Source organism: Ptychodera flava, chromosome 5 (assembly GCF_041260155.1).
Source record: "Ptychodera flava strain L36383 chromosome 5, AS_Pfla_20210202, whole genome shotgun sequence".
Classification (NCBI taxonomy): Eukaryota; Metazoa; Hemichordata; class Enteropneusta; family Ptychoderidae; genus Ptychodera; species Ptychodera flava.
In genome coordinates, this window is record NC_091932.1 from 11162487 (window position 1) to 11179796 (window position 17310).

At 36.1% G+C, this 17310-nt stretch overlaps 2 protein-coding genes across 2 annotated transcripts in view; both read right to left on the reverse strand.

Moving 5' to 3' along the window:
* The window catches only part of LOC139132701 (uncharacterized), a 220793-nt gene extending 203948 nt beyond the window's left edge, over positions 1 to 16845 (reverse strand). Inside the window, exons 1-5 of the mRNA XM_070698968.1 lie at positions 16833 to 16845; positions 16298 to 16510; positions 15141 to 15353; positions 13804 to 13851; positions 13101 to 13313 (exon numbers count right to left, since the gene is read on the reverse strand). Coding sequence (XP_070555069.1) covers positions 13101 to 13313; positions 13804 to 13851; positions 15141 to 15353; positions 16298 to 16510; positions 16833 to 16845 — 700 coding nt within the window. The remainder of the gene's footprint in view (positions 1 to 13100; positions 13314 to 13803; positions 13852 to 15140; positions 15354 to 16297; positions 16511 to 16832) is intronic.
* LOC139132618 (uncharacterized) lies at positions 1562 to 12143 on the reverse strand. Its single transcript, XM_070698894.1, has 5 exons — positions 11918 to 12143; positions 8542 to 8694; positions 7787 to 7810; positions 2616 to 2855; positions 1562 to 1982 (listed from the first exon to the last, which is right to left on the reverse strand). The coding sequence occupies exons 1-5, from the start codon at positions 12141 to 12143 to the stop codon at positions 1762 to 1764; spliced, it is 864 nt and encodes a 287-aa protein (XP_070554995.1). The 3' UTR covers positions 1562 to 1761.
* Positions 16846 to 17310: the final 465 nt, after the last annotated feature.

Here is a 17310-nt window from a genome sequence, read left to right on the forward strand (position 1 = left end):
TAACGAAAAACTTCTCAGCACCACTTCATCAAATCTGATAAGAAACTGGAAAATACTGAAGGGCCATTACACGCTGGCCATGGTTTTCCAGAAAACCTATAATAACGTATAAAAGGAAGGAAATCATACAAAATATCCTCCTTCAAGCAAAATTCAAACACAAGAAGAGTACAAATGAACGGTCTGAGCAACAATTTACGCAACAATCAGACCACAACATAATGATCTTAGCATCTCTCTTTGATGAACAATGGCTACCATCAAACTGAGCATGTGGGAATACAAAACCATTCAAATGACTGAAGAAGGGACCCCACTTTGGCCCGAAATGTCGCTTAGAAGAATCACCGACACAAAACCTTTTTTTCATGGACCGAGGTCACATTACGAGGGTCAAAGCACTATCGATTCACTGGTTTCTCACCATGTTTCCCTTATCACGAAACCACATGGATCTACTCACTATGTTGTATCACAAGCAAAGGTAGAACCATTGTGTAACTCTGCCTTCATTTCTTTTTATATCGAATCGATTTTTCAAACACAGACCATTGTTTAATAATCATTAATCTCGTAAGACTTTGTTACTTGTGTTGAACTTATTGGCTAAGTTTTGGTTAATTTATCTTTTATTTTGAGTTTCTGGAATATTAATACAAATTGTACATTACCTTTAAACCATCATCTTGTCACCTAAATGAGCTATTTTAACAAACAGAGTGAACTTCATAACCGGCCATTGTGTAGCTTTCGGTTGCCATTTTGGTTCTATGACGTCATCTCAATGATTAATTTCCATCAATTATATGTTTGTGTGTACATTTTCGGAGCAATAGCTAATTTTGATCTACATTCACATGTGAACCTCTGTAGTATGTATGTATGTATGTATGTATGTATGTATGTATGTATGTATGTATGCATGTATGCATGTATGTGTATTTATGTATGTATGTATGTATGTATGTATGTATGTTCGTATGTATGTATGTACGTATGTACGTACGTATGTATGTATGTATGTATGTGTGTGTGTATGTATTTATGTATGAAGCAAACAAACGTGGTCACTGTAACAAACGTCATCTAGTTATCGGAAATTAATCTTTGGATTTATATTCATTGGCCTTTCTATTTTAGAACTTGGAGTGAACGCGAAACAAAATTTCAGATTGAAAAATCATGAATTTTAGCTTAAAGATGGAACTATACGGTAACATGTATGTAGGACTGCCTGAAGAAGGGCAAATGTTTGTCGACGTCATGTAACCTAGTTTACTGCTTCATTTTGTACACTCACCTTATCAATTATCTTTCTTGCAAACCATATCAATCGATAAACTGCTGTTCAGCAGACTCAATGTTATGTTCTATGATTCAGCTTTTGACATGAAAGCATTAGTTATTATGAACAGTCAAAGGCTGCAATTCCAATTTCAGCGATTTTCTATACATAACAACGAGGGTAATACATGTGAAACGAACACCTTGGGTAGGTTATCAATACTTCGTATGCCTTCTGATGCAAGGGACAAGAAAGAAGTAATCTTATTTGACGATCTTTTGCTGCAGATTGCTATAAGTTCTTTATTCTCAAGAAGTTACCAAGAACAAAATGGACACGTTCAATGTCATTCATTCTAAAACTATCCAATTCAGGTTAAATAAAGAAGCCCTTCACCCGACATCATCATCGTTAGCATGCATAAAGTATAGCTCTTCTTCTGTTTAAAATGGTCCCGCTTGATGCCAGCCTTGTATCTAGGTAACCATTACTTCTACCTCACACAAGGTCAGCATCTGTGTTCTATCAATCAGCTGTATACTGACGTATCGCCCTCGCATTGGAGTCTCACAACCACATCTGACATGGACTGGATTTTCCTTCACCATTCTCCCAAGTATCATCATTCCACAAGGTGGATTATCCTCGAAGGTTTCACTGTCACCAACACGGATCTCGGCATTCTTCAGACGGAAAGCTTAAAGAGTAGAAAAAATTAATTTTGTTAGTAAGTTTAATATATATGCATCTATGGTAATGCTATTTATTTCACTGTTATGAATTCTATCAGTCCATAAACTTAACAGCATCAATTAAGAAGGAGGATGAAGAATGAAGGAATGTTGAAGGAAATGAAGAGAGAAAAACTGGATGAACTATTATTATTGATGACTTCACTTTATTTACGTTCTCATAACAACGGCTAGTTGAGGTTGTTGAACATATAGTAAAGTTCTTATAAAACTTGCATGAGTTCCTCCGCCAGCTGCAGCACAAGTTTAAAACAACTTCTATCTAGTGTTTTTACCGGCATCTGAAACTCACTTGTGAAAGCAAGTCATCATAGTAAGTTCCTGCTTGACGTAATCTTCCTACTCGCATTACCGGTCTGGGTAGGAAACCGAATATTTAGAGAATAACATAATGGAAGAAAACCCATTTGTGATCGAAAGTTCCCTAAGAAAAACATGCAATGTTTTCGACTTGAAGCACCTTCTGGTCAATTTCTAGTTACGTATTATAAATGACAAAAAGAAATATTGTTCAGAACTATGACACTTTCAGCCAATAATTATTTCTGTGTTTAAGCATGCTCGTCATGTTTACTTACGACAGCAATCCTGTCTGTTGGTGATAACAACTTCATAGATGTCGTAAGTTTCTCCCAGGTCCACTGTCCACCAAGGTTGGTATTCTTTGTTTGTCCAAGAGCATGAACCAGAGTTTGCATCAGTATTGAAGTCTCCATCAACTGCATTTTCCGATCCAGAATCTTTTTTGGATTTATCGGAGCTCTGAGCAGTTGGCCTGCCCTGCGCCACATTGTGGAGACCAGAAGGAAACTCGCAAGCTGGGAAGATCAATTACTACCCTTTTCAGTAATAGAGCGCGAAGCCACTGCAGTGAACTGCAATAAAACTGCTCACACTAATTAGTTTCAGCTGTAGCCAGCTGGCAAAGTCGACAACATTGTATGTCCCATGCAAACAGTTTGTCTGGGGAAGTTGAAATAAAAAAGATTTGTACATGGACCAGTGCATGGTAATGTTACATTGTATCTTAATCTTGAACACAGGGTGCCAATCGTAAACTCTCATTTACAACTCGAGCCTCAGACAGAGCTAGTTTTGCCTTTGTACAAGCAGACTTTTGGTCGTTATCAAGTAGCCTTGTTCAACACCAAAGTGGCCACGGCTTTAGCTGAAACTAATTAGTGTAAGCAGTTTTATTGCAGTTCACTGCAATGGCTTCGCGCTCTATTTCTGCAAATGGTAGTAAATAAAATTACTTGAAAGAAATGAATTATATGCATTCACGCCAAACATACCTGTTCAAGGTTCGATTTGCCCGGTTGAAAGAACAGGAAATAGGATGTTTTGGAACAGTTAATGTAACCAGGCCGAAAATATTTCAGAAGCTTAGTTTTTTGCCAACAATAATTCTCTTCTTGTTAACCCGTGCTCAAGTCCTGAATCTGTAGTTCCCGCACTTGTGCCTGTTGGCGTTGACTATTAAACGATTAGAATATAATCAGACGTAGAGATGGGGATATTTCTACCTCTACCCGTTCTTTGCCGTTCTCATTAGTTGATAGTCGCCTCACTACATCCGAACAAATGCTAAAGAAAATCAAGTCCTGCACTGTTTATTTTATATACAGTGGCCACTGATGAATGGAAGCCACAGTGCCGTAAAAAACTGCACGGATACAGAACTGCATGTTTAATTGCTTAACATTTACGTACACTAATTGATGCACTAAGACAGTTCGCCAGTTCATTGAGGCCAAAGACTCTCTATATTGAGGCCAAAGACAGTCTATGTTGAGACCATGTTAAGGTAGTAGAGATAGTAGCAGCCGATCAGTGGCTTCACGGTTTCACGGTGAAAAGCCTCTTTTCGATTGGTCGGCCGTTCTGGCTGATGCGCGAGATTTGTAGTTTAGGTGTTATCTTATGGCAGTGGTTCAGAAGTAGTGAGGTGGCAATCAATTAATGCGAACGGCTGTAATCGATTCGTTCAGTATCTAAGAGAAAATTCTAAAACTCTGACACTTGTCTCTAATTTTCCAAAGGGTTCAATTTTGTTATGTTTTGTTTTATTTTGTTTTATTTTTATTTGCTCACGTGTTCACACACGTGAGCATATGGTTTAGCCATGTCTGTGTGTCTGTGTGTCTGTGTGTGTGTCCGTGTGTCTGTATCCCCATTATCTCAAAAACGGCTGAACGTATTTCAGTCAAATTTGGTAGACATCTTCAGAATTCAAATGGCTAGAACTGAAAAGGTTTTGGTGGGCGTGGCTTGCATATTAATGAAGTTATCACAGTTTTAATTTTTGTGATACATGGTAGTCTATGGGAAGCATGATGACCATGGTTTCTGGACATCTCGACCCCTAACCAACTCGACCCCAGTCAACTCGACCCGCTACCAACCTAATCCTGGTTAGACCTAATATAGCCTTGCTCCTTCATGCCAAATATCAAAGTCACAGGTATTGCAAATTTGAGAAGAAGATTTTTAAAGTATTATTTTTCTGATTTTTCTATGACCTTTGACCTCCCCTATACCTATGCAGCTAAGCTATGGCAATGGCTTATTCTGGCCTATGTTAAAGTCCAAGACAGCCAGCGTCTATGGACAATGGCCAGTAGGGGACCAAATTGCTCTCCACAATTTTGGGGATTCCACTTGACCTTTGACCTTGGCATCTTCCTGCAACTCATTTATTATGTGCATTTCTAATTATGAGCTAGCCAATAGAGCTGGAGGTCTGATTTTTGGTATATAGGGATAACTTCGCAATACAAATTTTTTGACAAAATGTCATGTGATCTCGATGACCTTTGACCTCAAATATACATATATGGCCATAACTAAGTAACCACAAGTGCTACACCCTTCATATTTGGTATGATGGGAGACCTTATGACATCACATCCTGTACCTCATTAATTATGCGCATATCTAATTCTGAGCCAGCCAATACAGCTAGAGGTCTGATTTTTGGTATATAGGTATAACTTAGCAATACAATTTTTTTGACAAAATGTCATGTGATCCCGATGACCTTTGACCTCAAATATACATATATGGCCATAACTTAGTAACCACAAGTGCTACACCCTTCATATTTGGTATGATGGGAGACCTTATGACATCACATCCTGTACCTCATTAATTATGCGCATATCTAATTCTGAGCCAGCCAATAGAGCTAGAGGTCTGATTTTTGGTATATAGGGATAACTTAGCAATACAATTTAACTTGATTTTAGTCATTGAAACTTGCTATATACATCAAAGATACTGTGATATAACATTATTGAAAGTCACAAAAGACATTTTACTTCAGCCAATTCCTTATTTGCATATTAAATGAATTTTCTTACTTAGGGATATTCATCTGAATTGACTTGATCCAAATTGATGTTACTTGCTATGTACATTTCAGACACTGTAATACAATATTATTGAAAGTCATTAAGCATTTTCTCTTCAGCCAATTCCTAATTTGCATGTTTAATGAACTTTCTAATTAGAGATATATATCTGAATTGACTTGACCAAAGTTGACAAAACTTGCTACATATATTGCAGATACCATGATACAACATTATTGACAATCATTAAGCATTTTTACTTAAGTCAATTCCTAATTTACATATTTAATGAACTTTGCTTATTAGGGATATATACTGGGAATTACTTGATCAAAGTTGGCAAAACATGACAACATTGATGATTATACCTGGTTAAAACAATATCGAAAGTCATTTCACATTTTCATGTCAGCTAATTTACAATTTGCATATCTAATGAGCTTTCACAGCTCGGCATATATGGCTTGAAGGACTTGGCCAATGGTAATTACACTTGCTATATAAAATGGTGATACAATGACAGCAGTCAAAGAACTTTAATATTTTTATTTCAGCTGATTACATATTTGTATACTTCATGACCTTTGAGAATTAATCGGCGGTGATTATTGTTCATTATGTTGATCATAATACTTTCAATGAAGTTGCAAACATGCGGCAAAGGTTCAAATTTACACATAACTGTATGAAACACGTGAGCATTTTCAGTTCATATCTGGTCTTTGACTTCCCTACGTCTTAAAGTTGGTAACTTTACACATATTTGCTGATGATCAAACCTTAAGCGGATCAGCCACCAATATCGAGGAAAATGAATTAAAATTCCTTAACGATATTACACCGGTTTCTTCCTCGGTTTTCTAGCAAAGCTATGTCAGCTAATACGTCCAAAACCATAAGTATGGTTATAGCGTCACGTCCAAAAGTTAATCATGTGATTGATTCAAATTTATATGTTCATGGAAGCATTAGAAATATGACATTATAAATGTTTTCTATCACACCATTCTTGGCATTGATATTGACAGTACCTGAAGTTGGGATTCTCATCTCGATAATAGATGCATAAAATTGTATATCAGATTCTGAATTTTAAGGAAACTGTGTCCCTTAACGACATTTTCTGTCTGTAATTGATTGTCTCTGCAGTGTGTAGGGCAATACAACAAAGGCGAACCTTCGCTTGATATACGAATTTCAACAACAGGCTTGTAAAGTCGTACTTGAGGTTAATGTCATAATATCAACAAAAACTCCTTTCTCGCGTCGTAAAATGTTACCAGTTGACCATCGCACTCGTCTGACTGTTTGATTGCTGTTAGAAACTTTCTCACTTCTAAAAAGTGAAGCGTCTGATTCCTTAAACCAGTTCCTTTATGTATCCTATATAAAAATTTTGAATAATCGTGGATCAAGTAACTGTTATTCATACTAATTTATTATAAATGTTTAATGATTTATTAAAAAATTATAATTTTTTATAAATACTGGACAAAGGTCATCTATCGTGCAACTACAATTTGGAAAGATATTCTACTGCCTATAAGAAGCATTAAGAATTTGCAACACTTTAAAAACCCAGTTGCGCAATTTTCCCCACAACATGTTCATGATGGTTCTTCACTGGATTGACGTTTTTATGATTATTTTTTTCTGTTCGATTGTTGAAGTGTCTCAATGGGTCTCTCGCTGTTTCTTGTGATTACATTCAATTACCTGTATAAGTTTTCAATTTGTTTAAGGTCCTTCCTTTCGGCTGTGTGATGTAAATCGTAAAAATGTTGTAAGATAGACTACCCATTTGAGAGAAATGAATAAATAAATAAATAAATAAATAAATAAATAAATAAATAAATAAATACATACATACATACATACATACATACATACATACATACATACATACATAAATTATAGAGAATAGTTTGATCTATTTATCAGAAATAAAGCTGATAAAACCCTTGGTTCTTCGTGAAATAATTTTCTGAAATACTTTTGAACCCTAACATTTTATTTGAACCCTAACATTTTAATTAGTCATGTACAGTGAGGGACAGCATATATGATTATGTCTTCACATTGGCTGAAAAATTCATCATTCTTAGGGTGTTGGAGGAGCGTAGAAAGCGCCCTCCAGTGATGGATTTCAGTCTACTTTGTCAATTAATCATTTGAATCTTGATCGCATAAAAGTGAAATTTGGCACCAATATTCCACCTGATAAAGAACAAAGCGCTTGGAAAGATATTTAGAAAATAGGAATATTCATATCGACAAGTGGTGACATGATTTGAAAATGTCCACATCTAGATAAACTGTAAGGGACAGCTCGAATTAGTGTTACCTGTTAGGAGAGAACAATCGTTCGTCAATTCATATAAAGTGATTATACTCACGTGGTAAAGTCGGAATCATAGTGGCTGTATCATAGAAAAAGGAAAGTATTATTAGAAACAATAGTTTAACGATAGCTGAAACTCAACTTGACAATGTGTCTGAAATGACAAGGCATCTTAATTGATATCCTTTAGACAACAAACTTCAACGTAATTTCATATTAAATTGTACATTAGTTCACAGTTTGGAATATAACTGGTTCTCCTAACACACAGAAGAGTTCGGCAATAAAAAATGTGAACTTTAATTCACATGTTTATTTTTTTAAACATGCAAAAAACATTTGGTAATATTTTTATCGAATTCAAGGGATTTTATTTAATAGACCTCATAGATGAACCATTTAATAAAATTGATAAAAGTGATGTGAACATGCATTTTGAAGCTTTTGATGCTCATAGTTTCGAAGACTTCAGAAATTACAAAAAATGACTTACTCTCGCCTTCCGTAAATATATGTCAGCAAGTTAGAAGAAAAGAAAGTAAATTACAAGTAAAATGTGTACAATAAAAGGTTTAACTAATTATACAATTTTATGACCGTCTGTTGCAAAATGAGCTTGACATTCACAGTCAGAAATGCTTTTCCATGTATTTATTGTGTCAAGCATTACCATATATAAAATTGATTAAAATTGCACGCATGATTTTTTTGAGATTTAATATCGAAACGGAGTTCAGTACAAATCTCATGACCGGCCTTATTTTTCCGTATTAAATGTAGAGAAAAATGAGACGAGCGAAGATAACATACCTACTGCTGGAGATTCCGTTTTTGGTGGTGGTTGTGGCGGCGCTTCAGTTGGTGGTGGTTCTGTTTTCGGTGGCGGTGGGGGCGCTTCAGTTGGTGGTGGCTCCGTTTTTGGTGGTGGCGGTGGTGCTTCTGTTGGTGGTGGCGGCTGAGTCGCTGCAGGTACATAAGTTGGTAAAATAAATAAGATTATTGAATACATACTATTGAATATGGCTGGAATTTCTGATTTTTATGGTTTAGAGATAAGAGTAGTGTAACTTTATGTTCAGGGTTACCTATCTTTTAATCATCCACTTATGTGTTCATTTCACAGAACTGATAATCAGGTATGGTAGAAAGTGCAACGCATCTCATTATTAGACTAAGATTGTGTTCAAAAGCATGATTTATGATAAAAAACTTAAAGGCGCATGAAAGACGTAACAGAGTACAAATTTTGAAAGGTAATCATTTAACGATTCCCCGTCATGGTTAATGATCACTGCATCCTTCTGAAGTGACCAGAAGAATACCATGTTGTAAATTTTAAGCCTTATTTGATAAATTCCTTACACTATGCTTTCCTTCTGTCATGACGTTGGTATTTAAAGTGATGCCAGTGAATGTTTATGGAAATATTAACCAATATTTGATTGTACCAAGTGTAAAAGAAATACTTTATAATTATCTTAAAACCGAAAGCTGCTTAAGGATAAGACCTTGTAAGAACAAACTAGTGAAAAACTAACAGCCGACCAATTATTTCAATTGCAATTGCAAAAAAAATAGAATAGAGAAAAAAATGAGATAGCAGAAAAATGGGCTCAGAGGGAGATTGAAGAAAGGCAGCACAAAGGGAACATGAAAGGAATCCGTTATTTGAATATTTGGTAATGCCGTTTGGAAAGCAAAATGCTCCTGTGACATATGCGACTTATGGATTGAATTTTAAATATTTATGAAACCTTTGCCAAAGCCTATTTTGATGATATGAGCGTGCACAGTGCTGGATGGAAAAATAGGATTGTCTGATCTGAGGGCAGTTTTTGACCGTTTTAGGGATGCTTACCTTAAGACCAGACAAGTGCTTCATAGGTATGCCTTCCTCGGTCAAGTCAGCTATCATAGGAAATATATTCCTAATTTCTCACCTGTTTCAAGTGTCCGAACAGACTTCACAAACAAAGGAAACCCAAATTATGTTGTTAGGAATACATAATGCGAAAGTGCATTCAATGCCTTGAAGGAAGACTTGATGTCCGAACCAGAATTAGGCAGTCCTACTTTTCAAACACAGTTTATTGTTCAAACTGATACTTCAGAAAGATGAATTCGTGCTGTTCTAAGCCATGTCGACAATGAAGGTTAAGAACACCCAATTACGTACCTCGGTTGAAAACTCTTACCAAGAGAAGAGTCTTATCCAATCATACAGAAGGAATGTCTTGCTATTGTTTGGGCAGTCAAGAAACTACATGTCTACCTTTATGGAAAACCCGTTGTGATACAAACAGATCACAAGCCATTGAAATGGCTGGAGAACATGAAAAATAATAACAGCCGTTTGTTACGATGGTCACTACAACTTCTGCCTTACTCCTTCAGTGCTCAGCACAGGCAAGGAGTTTGCAATAAGAATGCAGATGCATTGTCAAGAATATAAATGACGTTTAGCTACAGGGAGTTGCTCTTTAAGTAGATATTAGTCTGTCTTTTTTATATTAGATTTTTCTAACGCACTTCAATCTCCTTGTTGATCTATTTGTGATTCACTCATGTATCGTACAATGGTCTAGTGTAATAACTGTCAAGTGTGTACAAGTTCACTTTAAGAGACAGACATGACTGTCATCATCGACAAGGAGAATAAGGAAAAGCAAACAAACAAACAAAGCACCACTTTGATAATGGAAGTGGGGAGGTGTCACAGTATTTTTACATTAACTCTGGACCAAATTACTGTATAATAGATGAACACTGACTTTTACTATCACAGATTGCAATAATACATGAACACTGACTGACTTTTACCATCACAGATTGTGATATTAAAAACAAAAAGCATCGCTTTTTTCTAGAGGAAGAATGAAGATGTCATGAAGTTGGGTATTTGCGTGATGCCAGTGAATGTTTATACAAATATAAACCAATATTTGATTGCACCAGGTGCAAAAGAAATACTTTGATAACGCATGATTATCTTAAAACCGAAAGCTTCTCAAGACTAACACCTGGTAATATTTAATCCTTTACTTAAAGGCCATTGTGTCATGATTTCTTAGAAGCCGACGTCATGATCAGTTTAGATAATTGCAAGCTGTTTAATGTTGTTATCGCAATCTTTTAATTACGCAAATCTTAAGGCAAAAGAAAACAAGGAGATCCCAGAATGTAATGTTAATGTGTAACTTATACAGTGAGATTTCAATATTTTGTACCTCTGACGAAAATGTGGCAATACTTTTGTCATATGACTATGGATAGCCAATTAAGCTAGCGGCTGAACTTGTCAGGAGGAGCTTCTGAGTTTTGGCATTATAAATTGAGTAGTTTTCTGTAGAATTGTTAAATCTCTGTTTAGACGTGAATGCCAGTGAGGTGATGAGCCGAACATTTTGATTAAAAGTTTTTTTCCAAAATGAAACTACTAATAACTGTGCATTTATAGACATTGGATAATTGACATAAATTTACTTGATTAGAATAGGGTGCTTACAAGTGCACATGTGAATAAGAAATTTTATTTTGGAATTTCACCGATAAAAATTTCACTATAAATGGGGGTCTATGAGAGAACTATAAATATTTTTTCCAACTACCAATATGTGTGCATTGATAGACATTGGATGATTCTCATAAATGTACTTGATTACTATAGGGTAACTATAAGTGCATATGTAAATATGCAATTTGATTTTGAAATTTCACCAAAAATGTTGATTCACTGTCCATTTATAGGTAAATGGTTGTTCAATAGTGGCTTATGGGCTGTAATAAGTTTCTTGAGAAACAATAATATGTCTCTCTGTACAATTACAAACCAAACAATAAATGAAGGTAAACATTACAGCCACTGTCCCTTTGGATATTCATAGCTAATTATACTATCTGCAAGTACTTGATAGGATTGTTTATTGTGACATGTGATCTTTTCTCATTAAATTACTTGAAACCTTTCATAAAAATGATTATTTGAAAATGTTAAAAAGTATACTCTTTAAGTTCAAAGGTCGAATGAGAAATCATATATTCGGATTGAGTTTGACACGCAGGGGAGAGTCACTGTTTTTTGTGCATTAAAATGGAAGAGCGTCATTTTTTCTTGCAAACACTTTCGAAGGGTCACTATTTTTCGCACAGTGCCATTTTTTAAAATACACCCCCTGTTATTTCTTACGTGTAATTGTGCCTGTTTTGTAGCCAGATTGTGCTCGCTTTTCTCCAATGGTGTGTTTCAACCAGCATCGATTCTTTGGTGTAAGAGTCCAAGCAACACAGCGGTCAGTGTTTCTACAATCTTCACAACACTCCTCAGCACTGTTTTTGATGTTATTGTTTCCATTGATCAGGTCATTACCTGGTCTGCGGTAGCCGTCTTCGATCTCACAACCTTCATGTAACATAAGTAAAACATTATTTCTAGAGATCAGCTAGCATTCTAATTTGGACGGTTTGTGGAACAGTATAAAGATACAGCTGATACCAGGTGCTGCCACTGCCAGGACTATTTTGTATTCATGCTTACGCCGCAAAAATTGAGGTAACACTTCAGAAATTGTCATCGTTGATATACACGTATTTTGAGAAACATAGCAGAAATAAGACCAAAAAGTCGAAATTATACAAATTGCAGGCGATTGGGAGGGATAACAACACAATAGAGTCACAACCAGTTGAATGCTGTATAGGGTAATGGGATTTTTTTAATTTTAATACGTCAAAAGTTATTTCTTTTTCTTCACGCAAACTGAATAGTTCTTTTTTTGCATCAAGACAAAATTTCTCGATAATTTGAAGGCGAATATTGTTAATAAATAAGATTTGGCATATTTCGTATATCTTACGTGTTATTGTGCCTCCAACATACGCCGGGGACATATAACAATGCCACCAGTTTTTTTCCGATCTTATTGATCCTTTTGGCGACAGAAGAAAATTACATATCTTCTGATCATTGTTGGAATGGGACATCAGAAATCGCTAAATAATTATTGTCAGTCAGTGTGAATAATTTGCTAAGTCAACCGTGAAAATAGAAAATGTCGACATCTTTAAGGTTATCTTGTCCACTGCTTCGTTGCGGTACCAGCTGCCCAGGATAGGTAGGCGAACCTTGTTAGCATGCTACATGCGTCAAGATTGACACGTTCAGTGTTATTCAGCAAAACTACCAAATTGCCACGTGAAATCAAACTGGGAAAGCCGCCACAAATTATTCAAGAAAATTACTTGTCATGATGGATATTCCATCACCGCGTCTACGATAAAGCGTCTCACAGATCCACTTAATTTTTGTGTTGGTGACCTTCGTCTGACTAACAAACGATTATGCAATTCAAGCTCATAAAAAATTATCTTACGTGTCATTGTGCCAGTATAGAAGCCAGAGTCTGCCATTTTGTCACCGATGGTGTGTTTCAACCAGCATTGATTCTTTGGTGTTAGAACCCAGGCGACACAGCCGTCAGTGTTTCTACAATCTTCGCAACACTCCTCAGGACTGTTTTTGATGTTCTTTTGTCCCTTATTAAGGTCATTATGTGGTCTGCGGTAGCCTTCATCGATCTCACAACCTTCATATAGCATTGGAGAGAATAGATACATTTCAATGACTAGGACCACAAACACGCACTCGCACACATACATATACACGTGCATGCATGAATAAACACACACATCCGAACAGGCACACACGTACGCGTACACAAACACACACACACACACACACGCAAACACACACACACACACAAACACACACACACACACACACACACACACATACACATACGCACATACATACATACATACATACATACATACATACATACATACATACATACATACATACATACATACATACATACCGACGTAGAAGCTTTAGTTGATCGTATATTCGGATGTTCGTAATGTTGATGATAACACTTCCAATAAATTTGCGAACATGTGGCAAAAGTTTTAATTCAGAGACAATTGCAATATATACTGAAATACGTGACCATTTTCAGTGCATATCTGGTTTTTCATTAATGTAGAGAGAAATGAGACGGACAAGCGATAACATACCTACTGCCGGGGGTTCTGATGGTGGTGGTGGCGCCTGAGTCACTGCACCTATATAAGTTGATAAATAAATATGATAACTAATTGCATACTATTCAATATGGCCGGATTATCTGATTGTTTGGTTTAGAGATACGAGTAATGTTACTTTATTAATGGTAAAGTATATATCTTAATTATTCACTTATTGTTTTTTTCATAGTTCTGTTAATCAGGTATAGTAGAAATTGCAACAAATCTAATTATTATTCTCACATTTTGTTTAAAACTTTATTTGGGATTAAAATCCTTGTTGCAAAAGAAAGGTGTAACAGAGAATATTTATTTTGAAAAGTAACATTTGAGCGATTCCCCGTCATAGATAATGATAACTGCATCCTTCTTAAGTGACCAGGAAATTTCCATGTTATAAACTTTAAGACTTGTTTGATAAAATCCTTACAACATTCCCTTCCTTCTGTGTGACACTTTTTAGGAAGAAGCTAATCGTAGATTAAATTAAGCAATTTGGTTGCACCATATGATAGAAGTTACAATATTTTACATTTCCAAGAGATTTATGTTTTAGATATGCATGATACTTATGAAATAACTGTTTTAAGCAGCAAATCACTGCATTAATAAATAAGCTGCAATTCTGCATTGATGGAAACAGTCACTTCCAATGAGATAATATGCCGAAAATCTAGATCGTCTTGTTTCTCTTCAAAAGTGTAGTGGTAGAACATACTGCCATAACCGGCTTTGACTTATTACAGTTATTCATATCCTGTATCTTTTCATACAATATTTAGACAATTTAGGGACCAATCCTGACGGGTGTAGCATGCTAGCAGCGTACGATTATCCATTCCGGACACCTGGTACCACAACTAACTATCAGTGGTTCAGGATGGTCCTACTTAAATTTGTAAATCACTATTGTCCCATGGACCTGGTAATATATTACCTTGAATGGAAATGATTATTGGACCAGTTTACTGTCATATCTTCGATGGTCATACGTGTGATTGACTAGATGCGTAATTATTTCAAGCATTTTGGGAAACATTTTCATGTAAAGCTATCGGTACTTGTTGGAGCTACTACCACCTCCCGGTAGAGCAAGAAAAAAATACATGTTTTTTTTTTTTGAATTGAGGAAGGCCAACAGTCAATCGTTTCCCCCACGATCCCAGAGAAAAGCAAATGTGCAATTCGTATTGAATTCGAATTTTGAGATATGCTTTACTGATAAGAGCTGTCTTGCAAGTACCTATACTAGCGTTGTGATGACCTCGGTTGTTGTTTAGTGACCTGTGTGTGACTCAAAACTGATCATATGAGGTCATATATCTTACTTGTTATTGTGCCAGTTTGGTAGCCAGATTCTGCTCGCTTTTCTCCGATGGTGTGTTTCAACCAGCATCGATTCCTTGGTGTTAGAGTCCAAGCAACACAGCGGTCAGTGTTTCTACAATCTTCGCAACACTCCTCAGCACTGTTTTTGATGTTATTGTTTCCATTGATCAGGTCATTACCTGGCCTGCGGTAGCCGTCTTCGATCTCACAACCTTCATGTAACATAAGTAAAACATTATTTCTGGAGATCAGCTAGCATTCTAATTTGGACGGTTGTGGAACAGTATAGAGATACAGCTGATACTATTTTGTATTCATGCTTACACCGCAAAAATTGAGGTAACTCTTCAGAAATTGTCATCGTTGATATACACGTATTTTGAGAAACATAGCAGAAATAAGACCAAAAAGTCGAAATTATACAAATTGCAGGCGATTGGGAGGGATAACAACACAATAGAGTCACAACCAGTTGAATGCTGTATAGGGTAATGGGATATTTTTATACATTAAAAGTCATTTCTTTTTCTTCATGCAAACTGTATATTTCTTCTTTTTTTTGGCATCAAGAGAAAATTTCTCGTTAACTTGAAGGCGAATATTGTTAATAAATATGATTGGGCACATTTCGTATATCTTACGTGTTATTGTGCCTCCAACATACGCCGGGGACATATAACAATGCCACAAGTATTTTCCGATCTTATTGATCCTTTTGGCGACAGAAGAAAATAACATGTCTTCTGATCATTGTTGGAATGGGACATCAGAAATCGCCAAATAATTATTGTCAGTCAGTGTGAATAATTTGCTAAGTCAACCGTGAAAATAGAAAATGTTGACATCTTTAAGGTTATCTTGTCCACTGCTTCGTTGCGGTACCAGCTGCCCAGGATAGGTAGGTGAACCTTGTTAGCATGCTACATGCGTCAAGATTGACACGTTCAGTGTTATTCAGCAAAACTACCAAATTGCCACGTGAAATCAAACTGGGAAAGCCGCCACAAATTATTCAAGAAAATTGCTTGTCATGTTGGATATTACATCGCCGCGTCTACGATAAAGCGTCTCACAGATCCACTTAAATTTTGTGTTGGTGACCTTCGTCTGACTAACAAACGATTATGCAATTCAAGCTCATAAAAAATTATCTTACGTGTCATTGTGCCAGTATAGAAGCCAGAGTCTGCCTGTTTTTCACCGATGGTGTGTTTCAACCAACATTGATTCTTTGGTGTTAGAACCCAAGCAACACAGCCGTCAGTGTTTCTACAATCTTCGCAACACTCCTCAGGACTGTTTTTGATGTTCTTTTGTCCTTTATTCAGGTCATTATGTGGTCTGCGGTAGCCTTCATCGATCTCACAACCTTCATATAGCATTGGAGAGAATAGATACATTTCAACGACTAGGACCACAAACACGCACTCGCACACATACATATATACGTGCATGCATGAATAAACACACACATCCTAACAGGCACACACGTACGCTGTGTTACACACGTACACACACACACACACACACACACCACACACACACACACACACACACACACACACACACACACACATACATACATACATACATACATACCATATTGAATTTGATTATCAGTAATAAAGGAACTGCTATGTTGAAGCTTTTGATGTTCGTGTATACAAAGAAGTCACAATTAAATAACTTACATTCGCCTTCCATGATTGCATGTGAACAAGATAAAAGAATGACTGGGTTAGAATCATGTAAAAATCGTACAATATGGAAGTTGTATATAAAGTTGAATAATTGTTACAATAAGCTTCACATTTATAACATAATCATCATCAAAATACTACCAGGTTTTCATAAAGTCAACGTCTGTCTTTTTCAAATCAAATTAAATCAATTATTTTAACATAATTAAACCTTTCGGTGAGAGCTACAAAGTGATAAGAACAAAAATTCCAGGCCATCAACATATGCCAACAGTGTTTACGGCACCAGAAGACCGGTGTTAGGCGTATCAGTGCTGCTTCAAGGGAAGGTGGTGTGATATTTTTCGATCCTGTGAAATTAAACTTTCAAAATGTTTTGGATAATTACAGATAATATATATGTTTATGAAATGCATACAGAAAGTTATCACGTAATATTATAAGCGATTCGTTGAATAATACCGGACAT